The 26,407-nt window shown below is 32.7% G+C and overlaps 1 protein-coding gene across 1 annotated transcript; it reads left to right on the forward strand.

Annotated features, from left to right (window-relative positions):
* The first annotated feature begins 3,359 nt into the window (after window positions 1-3,359).
* Window positions 3,360-13,782, forward strand: LOC117100318. Its single transcript, XM_033239967.1, has 7 exons — window positions 3,360-3,468; window positions 4,270-4,659; window positions 4,915-4,938; window positions 5,877-5,990; window positions 8,255-8,674; window positions 12,619-13,044; window positions 13,249-13,782. The coding sequence occupies exons 2-7, from the start codon at window positions 4,290-4,292 to the stop codon at window positions 13,626-13,628; spliced, it is 1,734 nt and encodes a 577-aa protein (XP_033095858.1). The 5' UTR covers window positions 3,360-3,468; window positions 4,270-4,289; the 3' UTR covers window positions 13,629-13,782.
* The last annotated feature ends 12,625 nt before the right edge of the window (window positions 13,783-26,407 follow it).

The following is a 26,407-nucleotide window of genomic DNA, read 5'->3' on the forward strand; positions in this document are numbered from 1 at the left end:
ATAAGTACTGGATCATTTACATTATTTCCCCTTTCCCTTTTTAAAATGTAACCAAAACATTGCTAAAACGTATGTGAAGCTATGTAAGCATTTTATAGAGAAGGGCCTTTTACATCCCTGATTGCAGGAACTATAGAAAAGTAAAATCTTCACCTGTTTTAGCTTAATTAATGAATCGAGTTAACTTGATAACAGACTGAATCGGCGGCTCGGGTCACATGACTTATAGTGGGCAGTGGCGTATCTAGGGGACTCAAGGCGCGGGGGCCCCAAAACATTACTCATGCCCCTCCCCCCACAAAAAAAATTACGGTCAAGCAGTTAAAAATCACCATATTTATCGTGCCCCTGTCTCTTATACACATCTAGATGTGTATAAGAGACAGGTAGAGGGTAGTGGCAGTGGGTTCTAGATACGCCACTGATAGTGGGTATTAAATTTTGTTTACATCGCGAGACGACAGTGCATTGAATATGGCTTCGAATAGTGAGAATAAAGCCTTGAAGTTTTTCAAGGAAAGGTACGGTACCATACCTTCACGACGTACATATTGCTCCAGTGAGTCGTCGCCGGCTGAGGTTCTTTTTAGGCCTAGGCCTAAGTCAAGAATATTATTCATTTGCAAATGCTATCGCAGCATGGAAAACAAAAAAAAAAACGAATCCCCCATTCGTTGCAAGAGTATAATTTTACAGTTATTTTAAATCAAAAATTAAATCATAGGATGTTTGTAGTTACTGCCGAGGATAATGATCATCATTTGACAACAAATTTAAATATTATTATTACGTACGGTATTAGGGTGTACCATACCATGCCAGGCCTATATTCACCAGACCAGCCTGTATACCTAGACGAAGTTTGATTGAGCAATCAGTACCGTTAAGAGTTATTACCTACTCGACTACAGAGATAGTGTATAGTCGAGGCATAACTCCTTCCCTGCTCCGGGCCCTGGTCAAGGTACGGTACCTTCACGACGTGCATATTGCTCCAGTCAGCGGCTGAGGAACTTTTTACCCAAGTCAAGAATATTATTCATGGCAAATGCTATCGCAGCATGAAAAAACAAAAAAACAAAAACGAATCTCCCCATTCCTTGCAAGAGTATTATTTTACAGTGATTTTAAATCCAAAATTAAATCATAGGATGTTTGTAGTTACTGCCGGGGATAATGATCATCATATGCAACGTGACCACTGCTTGGGTATTTACCCAAGATCTTGGGTATTTTGACTTGGTCTTGTGTTCTTGGGTATTCCGTTCAAATCCTTGGGTATTTCATTTTTACTAAGAAAATTAAAATATTACACCTCAGTTTTCCAACTTTTTATGATAGAAAAACATATTCGAAAATATTTTGAATAACTTTTAACTGAACAACTCATTTTAAAAACGTATGCCAAAAATTTCTCCAGTATTTTTACATTGCCATATTGCATTATAGATGATTGTGTAACCACAATGTTGCTTATAAAAAATGGTTTGTCTTGATGAATAAAGGTGGGATGACCCCCACAAAAGATTAAAAAAAAAAAAAAAATTAAAAATTAAATATGTTTGTCATAAAGGAAGAATTAAAAAGTAACAAAGTATATTTCAGTCCATTCAAGTAAGCAAAACTCAATGAAGTGCACATAACATTGTTAATTGACTGTTAATTGCTGTTGCTACCCGTTTTAAAAATCACGGTAGGAACCTACGTAATAAGGATAATATTACCCAACTTAATTCTAAAACGAAACGTTTCTCTAATAGCCCAATTGCCTATTATATCAAAATTATTAACCAACAGCAAGCTTTAACCGGTAAGATGCCCATTTTTATTATTCAGTTGCTCAAATCAAATCAAATTATTGTCAACTTATTGTTAAATTATTGTTACATTTTTGTTAAATTATTGTATTTTTATATAATCATGAATTTTAAATATTTAAAAATTATAATAATTATTGTAATTCTCTCTTTTGTAAATAACATGCAATTTGGCCTTTGGTCACGATATGTTAATAATTTTATGGGATTTTTTTGAAATAAAGTGATATATAAACATGGGTTCAGAATTGTTTATTTGTGATAGATTTGCGTTGCCATTGATCTTACCAAATTAATGCATTACATAATAAAACTTGGTAACTGATCTACTGATACACCACTGGCTGACTGAGGGCGTATTTTTCTATCCGTATTATCGCCTCATGAAAATTAATTTTAATAATTAACACAAACAATTACAATAAAAAATGGTTTATAGAATGAACTAAAAGGGAAAGTACACATGCGAAAACCACATTTTTTTTTTTCAAATTTTAATGCATTTCCTGGAAGCCTGGGTAATTTGGGGCAATTTTCGTGGAATTTTGGGTAATTTCGACCCAGTCATTGGGTATATCAACAATTGTGAGTGGTTCACATTAATCGCATTAGGATTACCCATACAAATTAGGCCTATTATCACCAGCCTGTTTCACAAGTTTGGTTGAGCAATCACTACCGTTAAGGGTTATTTTCTACGTTATTACCTACAGAGATATGTAGTCGAGGCGTAAGGACTCCCTCCTTGCTCCGGGCCCTGGTCAAGGCTTAACACTCACAGTGCAGCCTAGGCTTAATATGTAGTCTACCGTACACTAACAGCATTCCACCAGAACCTAAATAAAATGCACGGAGATTGCCAAAGTAATTATATATCACTATTTAAAAAGAAACATAGGCCTACTGCCTACTTTACTTTGGGTCGCTGTCTAAAAACTCTTCAATATACTGCGTTCAATGAGCGCACTGTGGTTTACGATGTGTATGTTTTGTACAATCAAGATTTAGATAAATATATATGTTTGAATTTTTGTTTTGCCCTATAAGTTTATTCATTTCATCCTACAGATATTTGGGGTCATGTTTATATATTTAAAAAAAAGGAAGGAAAAATATATAATTGATTCTGTTCCCGAAGATATATAGGCCTATATCTGTCTCTTATACACATCTAGATGTGTATTAAAAACGTCTCTGGTGGGATTCAAACCTGCAACCTCCTGCTGTCAAGGCGAGTATCACATTATTAGACGGCACAGGCCTATAGTGTATTACGCGCAGATCTAACCCCCAAGGACTCTCTCCTTCAACTAGCTGAAATGCTGACACATTCGGAGCTTGGAAATAGTAAATAATATTCAAATTATAGGCTATAATTTCATCAAGGACAGATCAAATACTAAGAGGAATTTAGTAAATTTTGTTATTACGGCTTATGCACTTCAATAAAGATTTAGCTAACCACTTTTTTGTTCTTTTGGAATTAAGTGTAATTAACAATAAATTGCCACAAATTAACATACTGCTCAATAATATAAATTCAATTTGGTTTATGTTTCAATAAATGCTTAAATAGATTACTACATATTTATTAATATAAACAATAGTTTTACTTTAATTACAGGTGTGGGAACCATTTCAGGCAATCCAGGTATGTTTTAATGGTTTTCTCCGACTGGATGAAAGTCAGTTTTCTTTTCTGTTGGGGGAGGAGGAGGGGGGGGGGGAAAGAGGAGGAGAAGGAGGAGGAGAAGGAGAAGAAGGAGAAGGAGAAGAAGGAGAAGGAGAAGAAGGAGAAGGAGAAGGAGGAGGAAGAAGAAGAAGGAATAGGAGGAAGAAGAATAAGAAAGAATAGGAGGAATAAGAGGAAGAGGAGGAATAGGAATAGGAGGAGGAATAGGAAGAGGAATAGGAAGAGGAATAGTAATAATGATGATGATGATGATGATGATGAGGATGATGATGATGATGATGATGATGATGATGATGATGATGATGATACAATGTATTTTCTGACCACAATGTCAAACAAAGAAAATGTTACTTTGTTCAAACAATTATGACTCAGCATTTATATTTTTCGCTAAGACCTGCAAAAGTTGTCTCTTTCTTGTATTACCCCCAGTAAGTATTGTACGAGGATATGTGTTATTAGCTGGAATTAATTCTATTTTTTATATAGCTATGTTTAGTTATGTATATTTGTTTCATTATTCTAGCACTGTTTCTGCCATTTACATTCTTCATTTAGTGCTCCGAAACAATTTTTAATAATATAGGCCTATGTAATATATACATAATTTGATTGATTGATACAAATAAAATTATAAATATATATAATATTGTTTAGCTTTAATTCTAATTGTATGAATCATACTGCATTTTAAGGAAAATAAATATTCAAAAGAAAACATTGAAGGATGACTAATAATACTAAATCATATTATTTCAGTTCTCTCAGATGTGTTTATTATGAGTGATGATACATCGTGGACGGTTGAACTACTGGATGAGATAAACAGACAATCACAATTGATATGCACAAGCGAAGAAAACTGGGTTAGTGGTTATACTAGGGTGTGCAATTTGGTAAGGTCTTTGGCCAGAAGCAAAAAGGCAATCATTGGATTCTCAGAGCAACCTCAGAATGCCATGACAGAGTATGCTACTCACGTTCTTATTCAAAATATGATAAACAATAATGAACTGGATAGAGGCAGGCTACTGCCAGTGAAGATAACAGACGGTGCGGACACGCCACTTATCAGTCGTGGATTTATTGAAGGAAAAGCATCGGATGCAGACTTTATGCCAAGTTTATTGAAAGCTTTAAGTGACTGTGGTGAGTTGTATTATTGGGTTGTGAGTTGGGGTGATTTATAGCAAAGTCCAATAATAGCAAGCACATTACATATATTCTTTAATTAACCTAAATCAGTGTTTAAATGTAAACCTATTGAGTTCGGTTATTGATTCGGTTATTTGTTTTACTATTTGAATTATTTCTATATGTTGAATCGTTGTTGTTATTGGATCTTCTCCAATTGTTTAATGCGATTTGAAATTTAACATTACTATTTTTCATTTTTTCTTTTAGATAATCTTGGAACGCCTTGTCAAGGTACATAATCTTATGTTTTTAGTAATCCTAAACTATAAATTGATAAAGCATTGATATTAATTAAACTATATTAAGATAACTAAGAAACTCGTTTATGTTCGGCAGTTTAATAAAATATTACTATTATTCATAGATGTTTACTATGATTTCCTTTTTTTAAGATCGAATTGAAACATTGAATTACTAATTTATTAGGATTAATTCGTTATAAATTACCAAACCAAACAGTTAAAACTCCATTTTCCCACAAATGTTTAAATTTTTATTACACAATTTAAGGGTTGATACAGAGATTTTTTTTTCAAACTGTTTATTTACCTTTAACAAATAATTTAAATATAGCATAATTATTTTTTATATAGTCTACCAGAAAACACATTCCTAAGCAGTTTTTCCAGATTACACCAAGTGTATTTATTATTAAAACTATTTTAAATCTACTTTATTCATAATAATAAGCCCAGTTAAATTCTTGAACTTTTGTTCTTCTGATATCCGTTATTATCATTATTATTACCAATCTCATTATATTTGTTATTATTATTGTTGCTATCAATATCATTAAGACTATCACCTTTTCTATAATCTCTGTTCTAATATTATTTTACAATGTTAAAAATAGAAAATTAAACTATTAACATTTCTACATTTTTTTCGTGCAAGATAATGCATAACAAGTGGAAGAACAGTGAAATTACAATTGTAATTTTAACAGTTCCCTGGAAAAAATATACACCTTTTAATGCATGATACATAGGTATCAGGGTCTAAGATTTTCTTCTTGCAAAATTATCTCCACCATGAATTACTGTAAATAATAATAAATCCATATGAAATATTTTCCCCACAAATAGCTATTTTCTAATTGCTATAAATCATTTAAAAGTTTTTTTTCTTCATATTAAAAAACACATTTTTGTATTCTTTCTCTTTATTAGTGAAGTTGAAGAAAATGTTATTAGAAGGTGCAGGAACCTCTAGACAACAAGCAAATCTTGAAAAGGAATGCTCTATTGATATTTTTGAGAATACTAAATCTTCAACTGGAAGCGGTCAGTTATTATTTAATTTTCCGTAATGTAGGGCTACAATGAGTGTTTCATATACTGAAAATACAAAGACAATGTCAACTCAAAAAGACACGAAATATATAATTTTAGGTTCCTATTTTAGGATTAGTGTGTGAATGGGCACATGATTTGGTGGAAAATGAGCTATATTTTAAGCAGTTAGAATTAGATGATAATCTATTATATGCGCAAAAGCCACACTACATTAACCTTAACATTACAGACAGTGCTTAAAAATAAACAATTTTACTTAAAATTTAAAAGCAGTAGGCCTAATGAAAGAAGATTTATTGAATATATGTCACTATAAAATAATCATAATTGTTTTGTTAAGGTCATTCTGGTTTAGTCGCACATTATTTCAGTTGGTACTTATTCAAATTTTGTGCCTTTCAGTTGACAAAATCGAAAGAAATGAAATGTGTTTGGCCATGGAAGTTTTGGTGGTTTCCGCTTTGTATGGTTTCACAATGTGTTTAACAAAATTTCAACTTCGTATAGGCCTACTTGGATTAGAAATCGAAACCGGGCGGTGGAATAACAGGCCTATCAGGCAACAGGAACGAACATGCAAAATCTGTAATGAAAATCTTGTTGAAAACGAACACCACTTTTCATTGAATTCAATGTCCAATATACTCAGACCTCAGAAAAATCTACATCCCACCTTTCTAAGATTATCAATCCGCCTATTAGTAAAACTAATGCTCTATCAAAATTTAGTATTTTGTTTTCAAAGAAAGAGAGAATATCTTGTGTGAATAAATCTCCAGTCTAGGGGACAGAAGAAGATGAAGTGCATGTAGAGCATCATGTTTACATGTTCATCTTGCTAAGGGATTACCACATAATTATTATATAAGGCAATGGAGAATATGATATTGGCAAACATAATCTCAGTACCTAATTAATAAATAGGCCTAAGCTAAAATTAATCATAAATAAATGATTTTGCCATAGTCATATATTTTATGTAAGAGAAAATAAAAAAATAACATTGGATGAAATACGAAATACCAGCCAAAAATACCGACTACAAAAAAATTGACACCAAATAGGGCATGAGATCAAAACATTTAGAAGTACAAGTATATTTATAAAATATGAAAAAACTTCACAGAAAGGAAAGTTCTCACTATAATCGTAATAAAATTGAGAAGGATCCACTTACTCGTGGTTCATCTTGTTAGTCAATTATGCAACCGATTTATTTTTGCCCATAATTTGCATATCGAAACCTTTTTGGACGTTGTAGGTTGTTGGAAGTACAGTAATACATGGTACCGGTACCGGTACCGGTAGCGAGCTTTACGTCCATTGTCCATTTCGTTTGTTTATTAAGCCTCAAAAATGGTTCTGGGGCTTCTAAAGAAGGCAATACTTCTATGACTCGGCGAGCCAGAAATCCTAAACATTAGATAGATTCCAAGATGCTTATGAATTAGAACAGATTGAATAGGATCACAATGTAAAAAATAAACAGGCTTAGTAAAACTAGGATTTCTTGTGATATACATAATATTGTTTTCTAAGTTAAGAATTATCAATAGCCTAAATTTAAAGGCTATAAATATCATTCTGTAATAATACAACATCATTGTAACAAAATATAGATCTAAACAAAAGAATATCGTCAGCAAATAAACAACTAGAGGTGATATTAAAATAAGTGTCATTTATGAACACATTTTCCAGCCTGATTACGTTGTATTCTGTTGTTATGTTGCTGGATCTCAAAAGAGATTCTTAAATAATATATAATTTTAATAGGCAAATGGGATAGTCCCATAAAAACCGCAAACGACCACATAATGCACTAAACAATTTAAAATTTAAATGGAACAGTAGAGAAAATCCGGTCAGAAAAAATAAACTAAATATCCACCGGGAAAAAATCTCAATATCTGCAGACGGACGCGTTAAGAATTACAAAATATTCTCTGGAATCGAGTCTTCCTTGAAACAATACCTTTATTTAAACCAGAATATTCCCCCATATGGCATATTTTTTATAACGGTGCATTAGAAGTGGGCTTTTCGACATTCTGGCCCTCTTTGGTCCATTGTGCTTTCTGCCACAGTCAACGTCACCCTGTACCTAAAAGCATAGTCTTCTGGTAAGAGGTCATAGTACCCAAACTTCAGAAATGCCTCTACCCCTGAATGCGAGAATATCAACCACCAAATGTACAATTATTTGCAATGTTACATTAAACATTTATTACAATTATCCATTTTATCAATAGACTTTGATTGCTATGTTGCAAGCTGCGATGGTAAATGGGAAGATGAAGTTTGCACAGAGTTAAAAAAGAAAAACAAAAATCTGAGAGTGATCTGTAGCAAGAAGATTATTCCTAATTGGCCTACTACAAAAAGGAAACGCAAGAAGGTATTAGATGTTAGTAGTAATTTACTAGAACCGGTACACAGCACTAAGACGACGATTGTTGGGTTTAAAGGCAAGAAGGTTAATGGATATTTAAAAGGTATTGCAGAAGCTGTTATTGAAAGACAATTTGAAGAAGGTGATGACTTTGGATGTTTGATACCTGTGAAGATAAAGCGAGATGCTGTCATACCGTCTTGTGTGAAGAAGTTTAGACCTCTTAACGCCTTCGACGACAACTTTCACGAAAATGTTTGGCAAGCTGTAACTGGAATAGGTAGGATAAATTTGTTCTTGTTTTTGATTGTAACTATTATTATAGGCTCATGTGTGGATGAAACCTTATAAGTTTGAGAGTTTTTTTAGGTGCTGTCATGTAATAATAATAGAATTCATCCCATAGTAAGCGAAAATGAACATTATACTGTATTAGAAAACCACAGAGACCTACTAACACTCCTGTTGTACATGTTTTATATGAAGATCTTGATCCAAGCAAATTTATTAACAGCAGTGACATCGTCGGACTCACCTGCCATTATTGGTTTATTTTCTAACACATGTATTTTAGCTTTTATAAATATATGACTTCTGCTAGGTACACTACAATTCATCATCATAATTATTAGAGAACATGTTTTTACGTTTTAAATTCTTACGGAATAGTGTCACCGCGACGTATTTGACCCTTTTGTAAATCCGCCGTGCCAACCCTGGGCCACTGTGCCCAAAATGATGTAGCTTCCACCAAAGATTCTAGAAATACAAGATAGAGCACTCGCATAGTAAAAATGAAGCGGAAATTGGGCCCGACGTAGGCGGCGCCCTTCTTTTCTATAATGCAAGTTTTCTATACTTGGGGCCCTTCTGTTGCTAAGTACAGTATATCCAGATGCACACGGTGCCCTTCTTTTTCCACTAATGGAAGAAAACTTTTTCACTAGAGTGTGTCCGGCCATACGACTCTGCGCTATATTTTTCTTTTATTCTTTACTGATCCATGATTAGGCTTAATTGTTTTGTGTTTTATTTGGATAATAGCAACGATTTCTAGCTCCGCCAAGGAGGATATGTATCCACCGATGTCACTGTTTCTATTCCAGTTTGGTTTTATATCTAGTAAATAAAAAGTGATTGGTAAAAACTAATTATCGGTACGGGACGGTGGTACAGAACTGCAAAATACAGTCATCATTATGAATTCTTGAACGTTATTGATCACTGAACCTACCGATACTATTGGAAGGCCTATTGGCTCAGGATTGCAATGCTTTTCCAACTCATTATTATTGACATTGAATACAGCTCTGATACTCACCGTATAATTTTTTTTAATCACAAAATATAGCAGTTTTAAAACAATGAGCATTAATTCAAAATTTAATATAATTATTTACAACACAAGTTTATGTAATTACTGTAAGTAGGCCTATATAATCAATTTCCTGTTTAAAAAAGTATAAAAAATATATATATTAAGATATAAAAAATAATATGATTCGAGTTTATTATATAACCTGATGATTCGATTTAATATCAATTATTTGTCGAGATAGGAAATTATGTAAATGTATCTCAGTGCTGAGACAATAGTTGTCTGAGTCTGATGTAATGATACGGTACATCCTTTAACGATTTAGCCGAAAATTCCCCTCTCAACATCACCGTTTCTCACAGGTTAGATACCTTAACTAATTTCCTATTCTTTTTTTATGCCCATTTTTGTCAGTTTTTAATGTTCTATTGTAAAATTTAACGGCATAAAACAGCCTCAATTTGACAAACAAATCAATCAATGACATTTCAACACCAAGTCTCCATAAATTTAATTGTCTACCCGATAACTTTAGAGTAGCAATTATCCTACTTACTATTTTATCACAAATATTATTTTAATGTAAGTAATTATTAAAATATTTAACAAAAACATTTTCACTTGCAACAATTATATTGTAAAAATTTTCTGTTGGCACAAACAAGGATCCAAAATCTCCGTTCTTTGTATCGTATGCTTTGAAATGAATGAGCAGATGCGATGGTTCCTGCATACAATATTTCATTTTTTAAAGCCGTTCTACCTTGTTTGTATAATGTGTTGCAATTTATTGCACAGCAACGTCTTCCAATGCCGTACGTCGCCATAGCGCATCGCGGTGTACACTTTTTTAATTGAGAATTGACAATTCAATACGCGACGACTTAGTAACGAAAGTTTGGTAGAAGTTTTTTAGATCCAGCCTTACGGGGCGCCCCATTGTTTGTATTCCCACTATGCATTTCGGTGGAACACTTTTTTTCCGTGGAGAATTCTATCTTGTATTTCTAGTAGGCCTATCTTTGTTTCTACGCACGTGTTTGAATTTACCGTCGCAAACGCGATTGAAACTTACCCGCTATTCTTAAAATGAACTGGTTGTATATTTCAAGCTAAAACTTAAAAATGACATACTTTCATACTCCAACTAAACTACGACTAAATCATGCTAACCTCGACTAAAATAATACCTCAGCAGGCCGATTATGTTAGTCAGCCTAGGGTCAGACTTAATTGTCGACTTGCAATATTATTTACCCCACTGTAAAGTTAATGAAACTCTCAAAGTCTCGGATAACTAGATGCAAGGGTCTCTACTGAAACCTCGTTTTAAAGAATAACAAGGGTGATGAAAAATATTTTGCTTCAAATTATTATAAATCAATAAAGTATATGATAACAAAGAAATAACTTGTTGCTTTTTATCCTTTATTTCTGCGTTTTGTAACAGAAAAAACAATTTTTAATAGCTTATTTTGAGCCAGTTTCGGCTTCAAAGCTCCGCCTACCGAAGTTAACCTAAAGTTGACCTTTAACGGATGTGACGCGCAGTCGGTCCTCTGTTGTTTTGACAGACTCAACGACGTATTGTATAGCATCAGGGAACAGTTAGTAAATTGCAATATTACTCACGTGTTGAAAGCGGGTGTCCCGAAAGCTCAGACCACGAAAGCTAAGACCTAAGACCACGAGATATCAGACCCACTCAAAATATCAGGCCCCGCAAATAAAGACCCTCAACTAAGTATGCCAGGATTTCTAGACAATACCTTTATTCGAAAGCTAACGCCAATATAAAGAACTGACTAATCATAAAATAAACACCATTTGAGTATCATCGATACCAGCTAGGCCCCTATTTGCGATGTTTACTGGAGAAAACTAATACAGCATTCCACGGAACCGTACAGTACGGTTTCGGTACGTTTTCGATAGCGGTTTCTAATGCACATCTATCGTGCGAATACTGTATCCGATATTATGGTTCTCGATCGTTCTCACTCTTTATATTTTTAGGATAGTTTGTTCTTTTTACATTCACCTTACCTTTCTTTACTTGCTTCTTTTTTGTTTTATATTCGGTTTCAAAATATTATATAATAAAAAAGATAAAATTACTAAAAGCATAGAACATGAAACCAGGACTAGTGGCGGATCAAGCGAAGTGGGTGGGGGCATGAGGACCCGTTCCCTCCCCCACCCCCAATTCAGTCAAGCCGAAAATTTTGAGTTAAAGAGAGGAAAAATTGTACCCATGAGTTCAGAATAAGTCCATGGTCTGGCTTTCGGGACACCCTGTTGAAAGCTGGTAAACTATATTTCAATATTGTTTACGCATTGTTTATAACAATGACCTTCGTAATGGTTCGTAGCTACTACCTACGAGTAGATTACGAGAGGTTACGCGCAGATACGAAGCGATAATTCACGCCTGTACTATACTGTAAGTGATAGGCGTACACGTTACGTTCCCACTTTGAAAAAGGTTCCGCCGGCCCTGTATATATACAGCATGTACATGAACCTTTTATATTTTTTTGCGTTTTAAGTTAAGCTTAAAACTTTTAATGAAAAACAGATAAAAGGAAATTTTTTGCCCGTTTCCAAAGAATACATAAAAATCATTTATTTACATGTCCATTTATTGGCATGGAATGTCTTTTTTATTATTCAGAATTTTATAGTGTTATGTATATAAAAATTAGACAATTTAAATACAGAATAGAATTTTTCATTTTTAAGCTCATGACAGACATAATATTTTTAATCTTAAAACGTTTTTCAGTGATATAATCTAGCCTATTATATAAGCTTGTGTACTATATTAGCCATTTTTTGACTTCAAAAATAATTTAAACTTGGAAAGTGTCAGTTAAAATTTATAAGATTATTGTTTTCATCAACAGAATTTGATTGCTATATTGTAAGTTGTGATGATAACTGGGAAAAGAAAGTCTGTGCAGAGTTAAAAAGGAGGAACAACAAATTAAAAGTGAGCTGTAGATATGAGCGTCTTTCTGCAAAATTTCTAAAACAAAAACGAATGAAGACCTTAGGTAATGGTGATGTTTTGGATACTCTATTGCAACCGATACTGGGCACTAAAAAGACAATTATTGGGTTTAATGACAAAGAGGTCAATGGCTACTTAAGACGTGTTGCATTAACTGTATTGGAAAGACAATGTGAATTAGGTGATAATTACGGAGGGTTGATACCTATACGGATAACGAAAGATGCAGACATACCGTTTAGTGTAAATTCGTTAAGTCTTCTCAAAGCGTTCGACGACAACTTTCATGATGAAGTTTGGAAGGCTGTGACTTCAATAAGTAGGTTGTTTTCTTCCATTTAAAGTGATACGTTTTATAATCGTATTAATAAGCATTTACCGTTATTATTTATTCTACACATTCATTCAAACTAGAAATATGTATAGTTGTTTTAATAACACCTTTAAAATTATGCTTACTGATTAAATTAATATATAATATAATTCGAAATATAAATATTTTTTTTATTTTTTATTTTTAAAGGTGTACAAGTGAATGTTAAGTGCATAAATACTTCCTCGAACTTCAAGGAAATTAATGACGTACTACAAACTATTGTGGAGAAATTCCAAAAGATTCATAGCCCGCTTCATGACAAAATATCAAAGTACATAAAAGAGATTGGATTAAAATTCAACGGGATTACATACGGATCAATTATTCTGCACCTATCTACACAAGATCCCGTAGCATTAAGGCGCCTATCAGATTCTAAAGAGCGTGAAACCATTATAAATCGACTTGCACATATCCTACTTCCACCAAAGCTTCAGAAAGAATTTTGTCAAAATTGGTCACTAAATATTGACATGGAAAAATATGATACTGCTCTAATGGAACTGGAAACACACAACAACATCTAATGGAGGGCTGGACAGTCAGAATAATTTTCTGTTCATATTATGTGTCTGTGAGTTGTTCATTACTGACCTTCGGTATTTTGTACCTGTCTGACTGAAGGGTTTCTATAAAACGAAGACCGAAGACCCAAAAACGAAGACCCCTATTTTTTTTATCTTTCATTTTGATGATAATACGCCAGGCTGTCACAAAAGCAAAATTACGAATTTGTTTAGGCGTCTGTTTGTGAAATTGTGAAAATCAAGGGTCTTCGTTTTATAGACACCCTATGGGTGTATATTAAACGAAGACCGAAGTAATCACTAAATATTGACATGGAAAAATATGATGCTGCTCTAATGGAACTGGAAACACATAACAATATCTAGTGGAGGGCTGGACAGTCAGCATATGGGTCTGTGAGTTGTTCATTACTGATCTTCGGTATTTTGTACCTATCTGACTGAACACAATATCAGAATATGAACAGTTTACAATTGGAACTACCAGACCTACTTGAACTCTAAAATCTAGGTCTTATTATGGCCATACCGAAACAACTGTCAACCCACAGCACTGTGGCATTTAAAACACTGCTTTCTTACCGAAGTGTCTGTTGCTAATCTAAGAATTGAAATCATAACAGAGCCAGTAACTGATAATGATTTTTTTTTTCAGAAAAAACTGCTCCTTTTATGCTGAGTAGTCATCCTCTCTAATCTTCAATATATCCAATATGTCAGTTTTCAATATCCTTCTGGCAATCGTTTTATTTATATTTATAAATTACTCTTTTTTATATATTGTAAGTTTAATATCTTTATTATAACCAATAATATTTTTATTTTATTGTCTACTGCGTCCCAGCGGGTAGTAAACACTTTACTGTCGTCTGGTACAGTAAGTGACCTTGTAAGAATAAATCAGGTGGAGGAATAATGGGATTGGTTCTGAGTTAAAGATAAAAATGAAAGCAAGTCTACGAAATATGATGCCATGCTAGATAATATCTGTCCTAGTTACAGCTACTTTAGCAGTACGTGTATATTTGTTACTTGATTTTATATTAGAAATTCTACAATCAATACATATATTAAAACCTAATGAAATTACTTCTGAAGACCTAAAAGTCAGACACAGACGAGGATTGATTAAACATGTAAGAAAGTAGGAGAAGATTGAACATTTCGCACCACACAAACCATCGAGTGTTTACACTACGATGCAAACAAGAGGGGTACCACTTAGCTTGAAGTTAAAATGTCCTGTTAAATCCACATGGGTAAAGAAATAATCAAAAAGGCAGAAAAACGGCTTATTCACGAAAGAATGAGAATCACTTCCAATACTAAAGGCCTATAGCTCTACCTTCACGAAGTAAATACAGTAGAACCCCTAAAGTGTCCCCGTAATAGGGGTTTGTTAGTATGTTTTCGTATAACAATGACATACAATCTTTAATTTTATTTTTATTAACATAAGAATTTATTGACATAGAATTAGAATTAATTTATAGCAATAATTTGTAATGCAAAATATATATAGTATGAAATCAGTGGAAATGTTTTTTAAAGAACAATAGTTTTATATGTTACCAATATTGTTACCTCCACCAAGGAGGTTATGTATTCACTGTTGTCTGTCCGTCGTTTGGTCTGTCTTTCTGTCTGTTAGCAGGATTAAGCAAAAAATCATCATCATGAAAATTAGTGGAATGGTACATAATAATCAAAGAAATACACGGGGGGTGGGGAAGTGGCACAACCTACTCAGAATAGGTAAGTGAGTAGCGCTAATTTCAATATGCATTGAACTGTATAAATTTAGTGGCCAAACGTGGGCATGTGCCCCCCTGCCCCTACTAAATCCGTCTCTGAGGTCACAGAAATTCGATTTTTTACTCTCAAGCATAAGAGGAAATAATGGAATTACCCCTCGAATTGAGGCAGCACTCAAGAATGTGCCTGAATACGGTAGGCGATTGCATTATCTTTTTATGGGTAGACTGCAGTTTCGCCCTTATACACAGCCTGCGTATTGTAGTAATGTACTGTATTCAGTACAGGGCGGAGATATGCACTCTATGGAGTGACTGCTCTAGTTTCATGATACAATGCTATTGACCAAATATTCTTTTTGTTGATATTGAACTTTTTTATTGGATGGATTCTACACTTAGAATAGTGTAACATGTTATAGTATGGATTAGAATCGTATGTGGGCTGTTTCACAATCAGGGAACATTTTTCAAAATCACACTATTTGACCCTGCTGCCTGTTTATTAAAAAAGCCTCAGGATTTCTTTCTATTCCTAAATATAACACACCCATAGCCCTTCGTAACCCAGTATAAAAATAGTTGTACTGGTTCTTTAATTTTTTTTATAAACTACAATGTTCATTTTTTTTTACATTTCAGTGTTTCACTCTAAAATAACACATTTTAACTTCCTAAATTTAAATACTAAACCCATATAAAATCTACCAACAATTGGCTTTTTTAAAACTACTTTAGTGCACCTAAGATACAAAAAAAAATTATTCAATAAATTATTTTGGCAAAAAAATTATAAAAAAATTAAAATATTGTCAAAAAAACTCTTAAAATGTCCTCTCCTTTACATGATATTTTTAACATCATTAAAATATAATTCAAGAAGTTATCCAGAGCAAGCAGAATGGCTTAAAAGATTGCTGTATATCATCTAATTAAAAGCAATAAAAATTATGAACTTATAATTTGGTGTACTCAATTGGTACAGTGGTAACCAGTGCCATGCATTGGCGTAAAAAAAAATGTGTCCTCTCCTTTACAGCATTTTCTTAAGTGGTACCTCTTGTCCTAGTAAACATTTTCTTTATATATGTTTCCTGTAGTACAAAATAAACCACTGCTAAACATAAATAAAAAATTAAAGAAGTTTAATTTTTTTAATTTTCTGATGTCATTAATCTGATGTCCTCTCCTTTACATAAAAAAGGGCTAATAAAACAGTTAAATAAAAATATAAAAGAAGTAGTACTGTTAAGGATTTCTTATTTTTTTAATGAGCATCACTAGAATATGTGAAAAAAGTTAAAAATAACAACATTTTACAGTGAAATTTTAAAATATTTACCTCGATTTACGACCAGCATACTGAAATGCTCTATATTGACAAAATATTTTGAGAAGCTTTTATGTATCAATATATATATTTAAGGGTAACAAAAAAAAAGCAATACTTTTTGATAAAACAGGCTTAAAATTAGTGCAACACATATGTTCATTTTCTTTATTTTCTTTATATATGTTTCATGATATGTACAAAATAAACCACTGCTAAACATAAATAAAAAATTAATTAAATTAAATAAAACAGGCTTAAAATTAGTGCAACACATATGTTCATTTTCTTTGGTATAATGATGCCAGAGAGATGAATAGGAGAGGACATAATTTTTTGACAACTCACAAAACAACTTACAAATATGAATAAAAAATGGGCTAAAAATAATTTTAAATATAGCATTTACCATTTACACTGCTGATAGAATATCAAAAAATGAGGGCAGTGTTTTGAGGATATTTCCCGCACGATTAAAATCGTAACAGTACTGGGTTTGGTCTACAAGAGTTCGTGTTTCGTACAGGTCATTCCCTTCATGGAAAAAGCCTTTATATTGGAGAACGCGTACCTGTCGTTAGCCATAGTAGCATAGGTCAATACTAACTCCGGCTATATAAAATTGATTATAAGATTGAAAATATTAATCTTATTATTGTGATACTATGTACACGTTTTTATTTATTGTTATTTATTCATTAACGTTATTATATTTTCATTTAAATTTAGTGTATTGTTTTAAGTATGAATTACTATGTCCATGTTAAATTAATCTTATCTATTAAAATTGTATATTATTATTATTATTAAAATAATATAGTTATAGGCATAGCCGAGGTCTAGGCTAGGTCTAAACAATTGACTATATATGTGAGTGTAAAACATTATGAAAAATATGAATAAAATGCAAAAGTTGTGAAAGAATAAAGGAAGAAGGAAGAATAGGAAAGAGATATTTGGAGCGGCTGAAATATTTTCCAAAAATATACAATAGTAGTCAATATGCTATTATTGCATTACGTTTTTGTAAACAATTTTGGGCACTAATCATCAGAGGTCTCGGTGTCACAGCCTACACTTTTCATAATTCGAAATCGAATTGGACCTTAAGTGATTTCCAAAATCTCTTTTATATGAAATAAAGAATAATTAATGTTTAGAAAACAAAACTAAAACAAATGTCTTAGCTTGAAGTACTGTACGTATAAATGTAAAATATCATCGTATGAACATAATCATGTCTAGTGCATCGCTGTATGTGTATGTGGTTCTGTTGTTTGTTCTGCTATGATGATGAACGTTCTTTTCTGTCCGTATGAAAAATTAGCGCGTGTAGATAACGCGTGTAATTTTGTTCTGTATTTTTACGCATTGTTCTGTATGTACGCATCAAAAATAGGCCTACATCAATTTCTAATGTATACAAATAATTTCGTTTTTTAATCACTTATTTAATAATTCATTATCTAAATTACTTGATAAATTAATTATTAATATTAGATTCTATTTATGTGTACATAGTAGATGGTATATAATAGTAAGAAATAAGACAGTGTCTAAATGGGAAAGTGGCTATTTTTAAGTGATTCCTGTTCTTCCCTGAATGTAAAAATGTCAAATATATTGTCCTCTCCTGTACACTTTCTCACTATATAAACATATTTTAAAATGTACATTAAAAGAAAATATCAAGTCTTATGTTCTAAAATTGATAGGGTCCAAATTTGTTCCTGTAATTAATATTTAATGTTTTGAAGTAGAAGTAGATATTCAGATTAATTAGCTTGAATGTCTACATACATGAAATTATTCAAATTTAGAAGTAAGACATTGAAATATATAATGAATTTTATCAGTACTATAGATAAAATTGAAAGTTATAATTCAGGAATATGGAGTAAATGCCAGAAGAAGCATATGTCCTAAAAAATGTCCTCTCCTGTACAGAGTGTGTAAAGGAAAGGACAGATTATATGACATGCATTATCTTCAAAATGCAAAATGCAACTATATCAAATTTTCGGATGATGTATAATATGTACTCAAGCATTCCTATAATATAATTTGGTGTACATTCATGCACTTTTGTCAAACTTATAAAACACTTTATGAATTCCAATTTTTGACGAGTGTTAAGTAGTTCAACATGTTTTTCTAAGAAATATATGTTCATATACTATGTTATAGTTATACCGTTGGGAAGGTATACAATTCACTATTAAATTGGTATAATTTTTAGTGTTGAAAAAAGGTTCTCCTGACTGCTTTTTGTTACACTTACTACAAGAATCACCATTTTTCATTTTTCTCTATATTTAGGAATATGATGTCAAATTTTTAGAAATACTTCATGCAGCCATATAAAATGCTAGAACCTGGCATTTTGATATACGTAGACCAAAATAAACATAAAAAACATTAAAAAAACATGCCTCAATTTTGACCCTCTGTGAAACATACTTGTGTTTCCTGATTGTAAAACAGCCCATGTGAAGAAATCTCCATAGTTAAATGTCAGAATTGACGAGATTGGTTTATAGAAGCAGCACATACAGTAGGCCTATACCGATATTAAATCTAAGGATTCAGGGGAGAAAATTCTGGTTTATTGCTCAAAAGGTGTCAAAATAGGTTGAATGAATTTTTCTTATTTTGTGACTGCTGTAATTATTGTGATAAAATGATAGAAAGTGTCCCTTTAATAGGGATTATTTCATCATTTGGTACACTCTGAACGTGTCCTCGTCTCCTTGTCTCCTTAATAGGTGTGTCCTCTTAATAGGGGTTGGTGTTAGTGTTAAAATATATATTTCCCCTCTTTACGGAAAAGTATCCCCAGAATAGGGGTGTTCCAAAGGAGGGTTCTCTACTTTATTTCTGTTTCAATAATACCACTTACAAGCAATGTCATGGTATGGCTATGGGGAGCCCGTCAAGCCTGGTAGTGGCCAAACTATACTTCGAATTGCTAAAAGAACAAGCTATTTGCCACAGCAGATGACCCTTTCCGACCACGATTGTGGCTCATGGTACGTCGATAATGCGTGGTACGCAAATTACTGCACAGATGTGAAAATATATTCTCATCCGAAAAGGATAAAGAAACATCAAACAAGCCTTAAGGGGATATGGATACCCAAATTGTAATTTTGTTTCGTCCAAATGTTGGTGATTTGAAAATGAGTTACTTATACACTTATATATTTTGGAAATTAACATTTAAAATTTATTCTAATCAATGAACATTCCATCTGTATCATTCATTTTTTTAATTCAAGCTTAATGCTGTATTGTTTCGTTATAGATATATTGAATTTTTTCTATGCCACATAAAACTTCTCTTTTTACGCTGCGCATTGATCCTCTCTAATCTTTACTATATTCAATATGTCAGTTTGGAACATCCTTTTCGCAATAATCGAATTCCTAGTGTTCTTAAATTCCATGAATTTTTGATTATTGAAATATTATTTACAAAACTGAGCAATTGGCATATTCACACACATACCGAAAACAATGGGCTCTGTCTTTTATTACAATTTTACCAAGTTTGAAACCAATCAGATTTATCACATTTTAGTTACCGTGGTAACTAGCCACTTCTAAAATTGTTTCTGTATTACAAATAAACATACCATCTGAATCATTTAATTTTGGATTCCAATATATTCAAATAGTTTTTTTTTGGTTTACATACCATTTGATTTGTCATAGTTATATTGACATTTTGAATTATTTGAAAATTCGATTATTAGCATCTGACAGCTAGCGCTTTTTGACTATTAGAAAAAAGTTTTGTGATAAATACATTTCTTCTAACTTATAAGATATGAATTGTTGGTTAAGGTATACATTCATTTTATAGAAATAAAATAAAATAAAAGTATAGCCCCCTACATCGTGAAAGAATAAACCGTAAATCGTCAAGCGGTAATGCTACATGAATGTTGAACATTAAAGAATTAGGGAATCTGAAAGTGTGAGTAAAGTTTGCCCGAGCTGGGATTCCAACAAGGGCCTTTCTGTCGTCTTGTAAAAGGCAAGTAATAAACTGAGATGAAAAGTAGTTTAGACCTCTTCAGCAATGGTATTTCTTTAATCATTGTTGATTTTTTTGTGAAATTAAAGTGGTAAAAGTGAAGTAGCGTTAGAGATAAGGTAATTGGACGAAAACATTTTTTAAATGTAAAGGTAAGGGTTAAATTAATTATGAGCTGTAGCCATTATACAATAAGTTTTATTTACTTTTAATTTACTGACGTTATTAAGAATGCTTTGTTCAGTATTTTGACATAATAGATGCAGGGAATGAATTGATTAGTTATCAATTCATCAATCAATTATCATAATTATTATAATTGTAACAGTTATACAACGTTATATGTTATTTACTGGAAGGACGTAACTATTCTTCAGATAAAAAGTAAAAAATAAAAGTAAGTGTAGGTGTATAATTTAATGTTAACTGTTACATTTGCACAATACTTTCTTTTTTAAACAATTTTATTAATCCCTTTACTGTACTTTACTAATAATATTTAATTAAGGATTTTATCATTGTTTTATTACCATACTTAGTGATTACAATATAAAATATAAAAAAAAAATACAATGTATAGTATTCTGTGATTTAAATTAACCTTTTATATATGTAATATAATAATAATAATAATAATAATTTTTGATATTTTATATACTGTAATCTTGTATAGTAAAACAGGACCATATGTAAAAAGTTTTCTTGAATCTATATTTTTTTGTGAAGTTACAACTATTTGTAAAATTGAAGTAAGGTTAGCGTAAAAGTAAAGATAAGGATAAATGTGAGCTTTAGTGTGTTAGCAAGTTCAATAATTGTGTAATGCAAACTTGGCAACGCAATGCAACACCGACGCTACTTAACTTTTGCGTTGTTTGCGGATCGTCTTTGCGTTGTTTGCTTAAAGTTGAATCGATTCAACTTTTCGCAACGCAAGGAAAAATCTAATTTGCGCATGCTCTAACCAATGGATTTGTAGTTAGTGCTTCGTGTTTACATTTTGGTGATGAGTTATCTGCCATCTTAGACCGTTGCCATTGCCCTAGCCATTACCACTTAAATAATAATTATTATTGGCTGCTGTTATCAATGATTCTGCTGCTATTATTGCTATTATTATTATTTTCATAGCCAAACAAATTCATAGCCTAGCCTGGTCTCGATAGAGCCACTGTGACGGTGCTTTTCTACTGCATGGCGTAGCCTATCTATATAATACTGTAAACACTAATACAGTATTTATATTTATTTATTTATTCTTTCTTTATACTGAATATACACTTTCAACTTTCAACTTTTTGCGAGTTGATTGGCAGAGCGGTTAAGTCAGGGGCACCGTGACCTTTAGCTCTAATATCGGCGTTGGTTCGAACGGCTCTCTCGCCAATGGTTCCGGTGGTGGAACAAGTCTTTTCGGATAAGGACTTTAACCCGTAGGCCCAGTGTACGCATTTGGCTCGTGTGCACTTTAAAGAACCCGGTACATCATTCGAGAAGAGTAGGGGGTTATCCCGGTGTACTGGTCCATTAAGTCCCCTGTTGTTAAATGGATATGCCACGTAGGACAGTGATTAAGTTCACTTATTGGCATATCCTTGGCCCTCGTGCCTAAAGAAATGAAATGAAATTCAATACATAGTACTGGTTTCCAAAATGGTTCAGTTCTTAACTACACATTTTTAAAAGCAGATATATACACATGGTAACCAAAAAAAGATGGATAACTTAACTACAAATTAAAATAAATTTAAAAAGAACATTGAAAGAAATTATATATGCAATCTTGCCCAACCTTTCTTCAAAAATGTTATATATTACACAGAGGTGACGCCCAGGGGGGGGGGGGCGTTGGGAAGATATGCTTCCCCATCCCGTTGGGGAGAAAAACCACAAGTCGTTGGGAAGAAAAACAATGTACATGTAGACTCTAAAATCGATTAAATAATTAAGCCGTTGAATCCCTTTAATTGTCATTTCGCCCCTGGAGTGGCCACACGTCAAAGACATTGGACCACCCCCCCCCCCCTCACCACCACCCCCGTCGTGTAAATCCTGGCGCCAGCCCTGTTACCGTATTACACTGATTAAACATTTTTTTCTAGCACTATGTTTGACTCCAATTTTAGCTTTTTTATTTTGGTTCTTTTAATGTACAGTACTGTATTTAATTATGTTACGGAAATATATTATGCCTACTTTTTATACAGATCTGCATAAACAAAATTTAAATCCTAGATTTACAAACATGCAAATGTCATCAATTTGCAATTAAACATTAAGCAAACAATGATAAACTAAAGTAAATATTTAATTTGATATGCCAAATTAATAAACTAAAACATTACTTTGTAAAAAGAGGCCTAGGAGCAGTATTATTAGATAACGTTAAATTATTAATTGTGTAAACTGTATATTATTAATCGGACCTAGGCCTAATCTACGGGCTTACATATTTACAGCAAAAATCACTTAAATTTAAAGCACTATTCGTACAGAGCTAACCCAGCCAGGTCTGCGAAAAGTAATATTCAGAACACAACCCAGCCCCTACCCTACAATACATTGAGTACCCTACGATAAATGATAAATTCATACCGGTTTTTGAAAGCTTCCCGTGAAAATCATTGCGTTTGTGCGGCGGTAAGTGGGAACCGTATCTATTTTCTTACGTTGCGTCACGTAAGATGTGCAAAGGATATGAAATTGCTGCAAGAGCATTTCCTTACGTTGCGTTGCGTACGTACTTACGTTGCGTTGAGGCAGGTTTTCTGCAAGCGGGAACCCAGCTTTAAGGTGTTTGTTTGTTTGTTTTATGCAAGTATGATTTGGTAAAGGTAAAGCTAATTAAAAGAATTAAATGTAACTTGACCAAACTGTAGCAGCGTTTGCTGATACTTCACTATTTATAATGTAAACTAACAAATTTATAACTTCGGGTTTAATTATTTAGTTTTTCTGGTATAATTTTAATAGAAATATTGGACAATTTCATTGGTTTACAAATTCAGTATTCTGACTAGGTAATGTTTTTATTTTTGGTAGTGACACAATACAATCATTGTTTTTATGTGTTCGTAGTTTTCATAGTTTTTTTTTTATCTTGGTGAATGTTTGTTTCTGCAGTTTGCTGTTATCATATTGGCTTTTAATGTTGGTGGTAAATGTTTTATTGCCACGCTTACCTTTGAGTTCCTAGTTCATTAAGAATGCTATTGAAACTAGTACTATATGGTCATGCTCATTAGCTATCACCTGTCTAGTTGTTATTTACTTACAACTTTAATTTAAACCATTCATTGTGTACGAAACTGCAAATTATTGAACAATTTGGCAATGTATATTTCTGATTAAATTTCCATTGTAGGCCTAATTGAATAGTTTCGTGTATGTTTGTTTCCTACTTAATTACTCCTTCCCTTAAATATAAGTTAAGCCTGTTTTCCACTGGGCGAATTTATTCGTGCGAATCGAAAGCGTTGGTACATGCATATGCGCATTCACATTTCTATTGGCCTCTGTGACATATTAAGCTCAAAGTGTTCTTCCTGCACTTAAACCCTCAACGTTGAAAGTTTAAAACAATGTGGTTGGCAGGCCAGGGACGTATCCCCCCCCCCCCCTTTGTACACAGTGTTAAAATTTTAAAGCTTATTCTTGAGCCAATACAAATTCTTTCCTGGGATCACTTAAAATAAATACTTCTAAACATGTAAATATGCATCAGTACACGTTATACATAGGCCTAATAGAACACACAAGCCTAAGCGTGATTAAAAAAAATCTTAAATCCATAAATCTCAGGCCAGGTCTTTTAAGATAGAAATGCGATACTGTGGTTCAATTTCGTTTTTATCCTTTTGCAAGATTCTTTAAATGTTTGTTTAATAATACTACTACTAATAGTAATAATAATAATAATAATAATAATAATAATAATAACAATGATGATGACAAGAGTAATAATTGATATTAATATTAATAACAATAAAAAGTGAAGAAAATTGTGCTAAATGCGGAATAAAGTTGTGATTTGTTGATCATAATATAGTATATACAGTTAAAGCTTAGTAAGCTATAATTAGGCCTAGATATTAAGTAGATCCCTGATAAAAGATCATGAGAAATTTGTTGGCGTTTCATTTTGACTATAATGGTAATGTGATGATGATGAATTTTACTATAATATAAAAGTGTCATTTCCGGCCATTTCGAGAGGTACTATTTCCTCAAATTTTCTCACCTCAGCCCCAGCCATGATGGGGCTGAGGTGGTTGTGAAATCACGTTTTTGAAGTACCCCTATGTAAAGTACATACTCAAAGACAATGTTTTTAAGCTTTTTTTCTATGGTATATCACACACACATTAATAAGAATAAGATCTCTATGATTGTCAAAAATCCCTGATAAAAGATCATGTTTGTTTAATAATACTACTACTAATAGTAATAATAATAATAACAATGATGATAATGACATAGTAATAATTGATAATAATATTAACAGCAATAAAAAGTGAAGAAAATTGTGCTAAATGCGAAAAAAAAGTTATGATTTGTTGATCATACTAGAGTATATATAGTTAAAGCTTAGTAAGCTATAATTAGGCCTAAGTTGTCCTGGATATTAAGTAGATTCCTGATAAAAGATCATGAGAAATTTGTTGGCGTTTCATTTTGACTATAATGGATGAATTTTATTATATAAAAGTGTCATTTCCGGCCATCTCGAGAGGTACTATTTCCTCAAATTTTCTCACCTCAGCCCCAGCCATGGTGGGGCTGAGGTGGTTGTGAAATCACGTTTTTGAAGTAGGCCTATGTAAAGTACATACTCAAAGACAATGTTTTTAAGTTTTGTTTTCTATGGTGTATACACACACATTAATAAGATCTCTATAGTTGTCAAAAATCCCTGATAAAAGATCATGAGAATTTCTTTTGGTGCTTCATTTTGACTAATGGTGATGTGATGATGATGAATTTTACTAAAAGTGTCATTTCTGGCCATCTAGAGGTACTATTTCCTCAAATTTTTTCACCTCAGTTCCAACCATTGTGGGGCTTGGGTGGGTGTCGACTTACAAAATGCCCTCCCCCTCCACCTTTCAAAACAGATCTGTGCCCTTCCCTGGGTATGACATTAAACTCCATCGAGTCGTCTCCTGATGTATGTCTTAGTGACTGCTGTTTGTTTTTAGGATGTGATCTGGTTTTTCATGTCCATTATTCGTGATTATGACTATTCTGGATAAAGAATGTTTTGAGCAGAGGTGGATTCAAGGCAACCCCTTAATTTTTTAAAGGAAAAAAAAGGAAAAATATATTAAAATTGAAGTGCGAGAGTGTAATTTCCGGCCATCTAGAGATGCCCTAATCATAAATTTTCTTACCTCAGCCCCAACCATGGTGGGGCTGAGGTGGGTGGTTCCTCGGTCTGTGAAAGTCCCTCCCTGGTTCACCTCTCTTTCGAATTCCTGGATCTGCCACTGTTGATTTATTATATAATTATTTTTTCGCTTATTTATAAAGCGTCTATTGCAATTTTCACTTTATCCTCTCAAGCAGTCCTAAGAACGTTCAGAGTGCGTACTTCCACAGGGGGATTCGCCCCCTTGACCCTGTCTCTTATACACATCTAGATGTGTATAAGAGACAG

This window comes from Anneissia japonica, unplaced genomic scaffold (assembly GCF_011630105.1).
Source record: "Anneissia japonica isolate Jap-2015-1 unplaced genomic scaffold, ASM1163010v1 scaffold287794_len82564_cov112, whole genome shotgun sequence".
Classification (NCBI taxonomy): Eukaryota; Metazoa; Echinodermata; class Crinoidea; order Comatulida; family Comatulidae; genus Anneissia; species Anneissia japonica.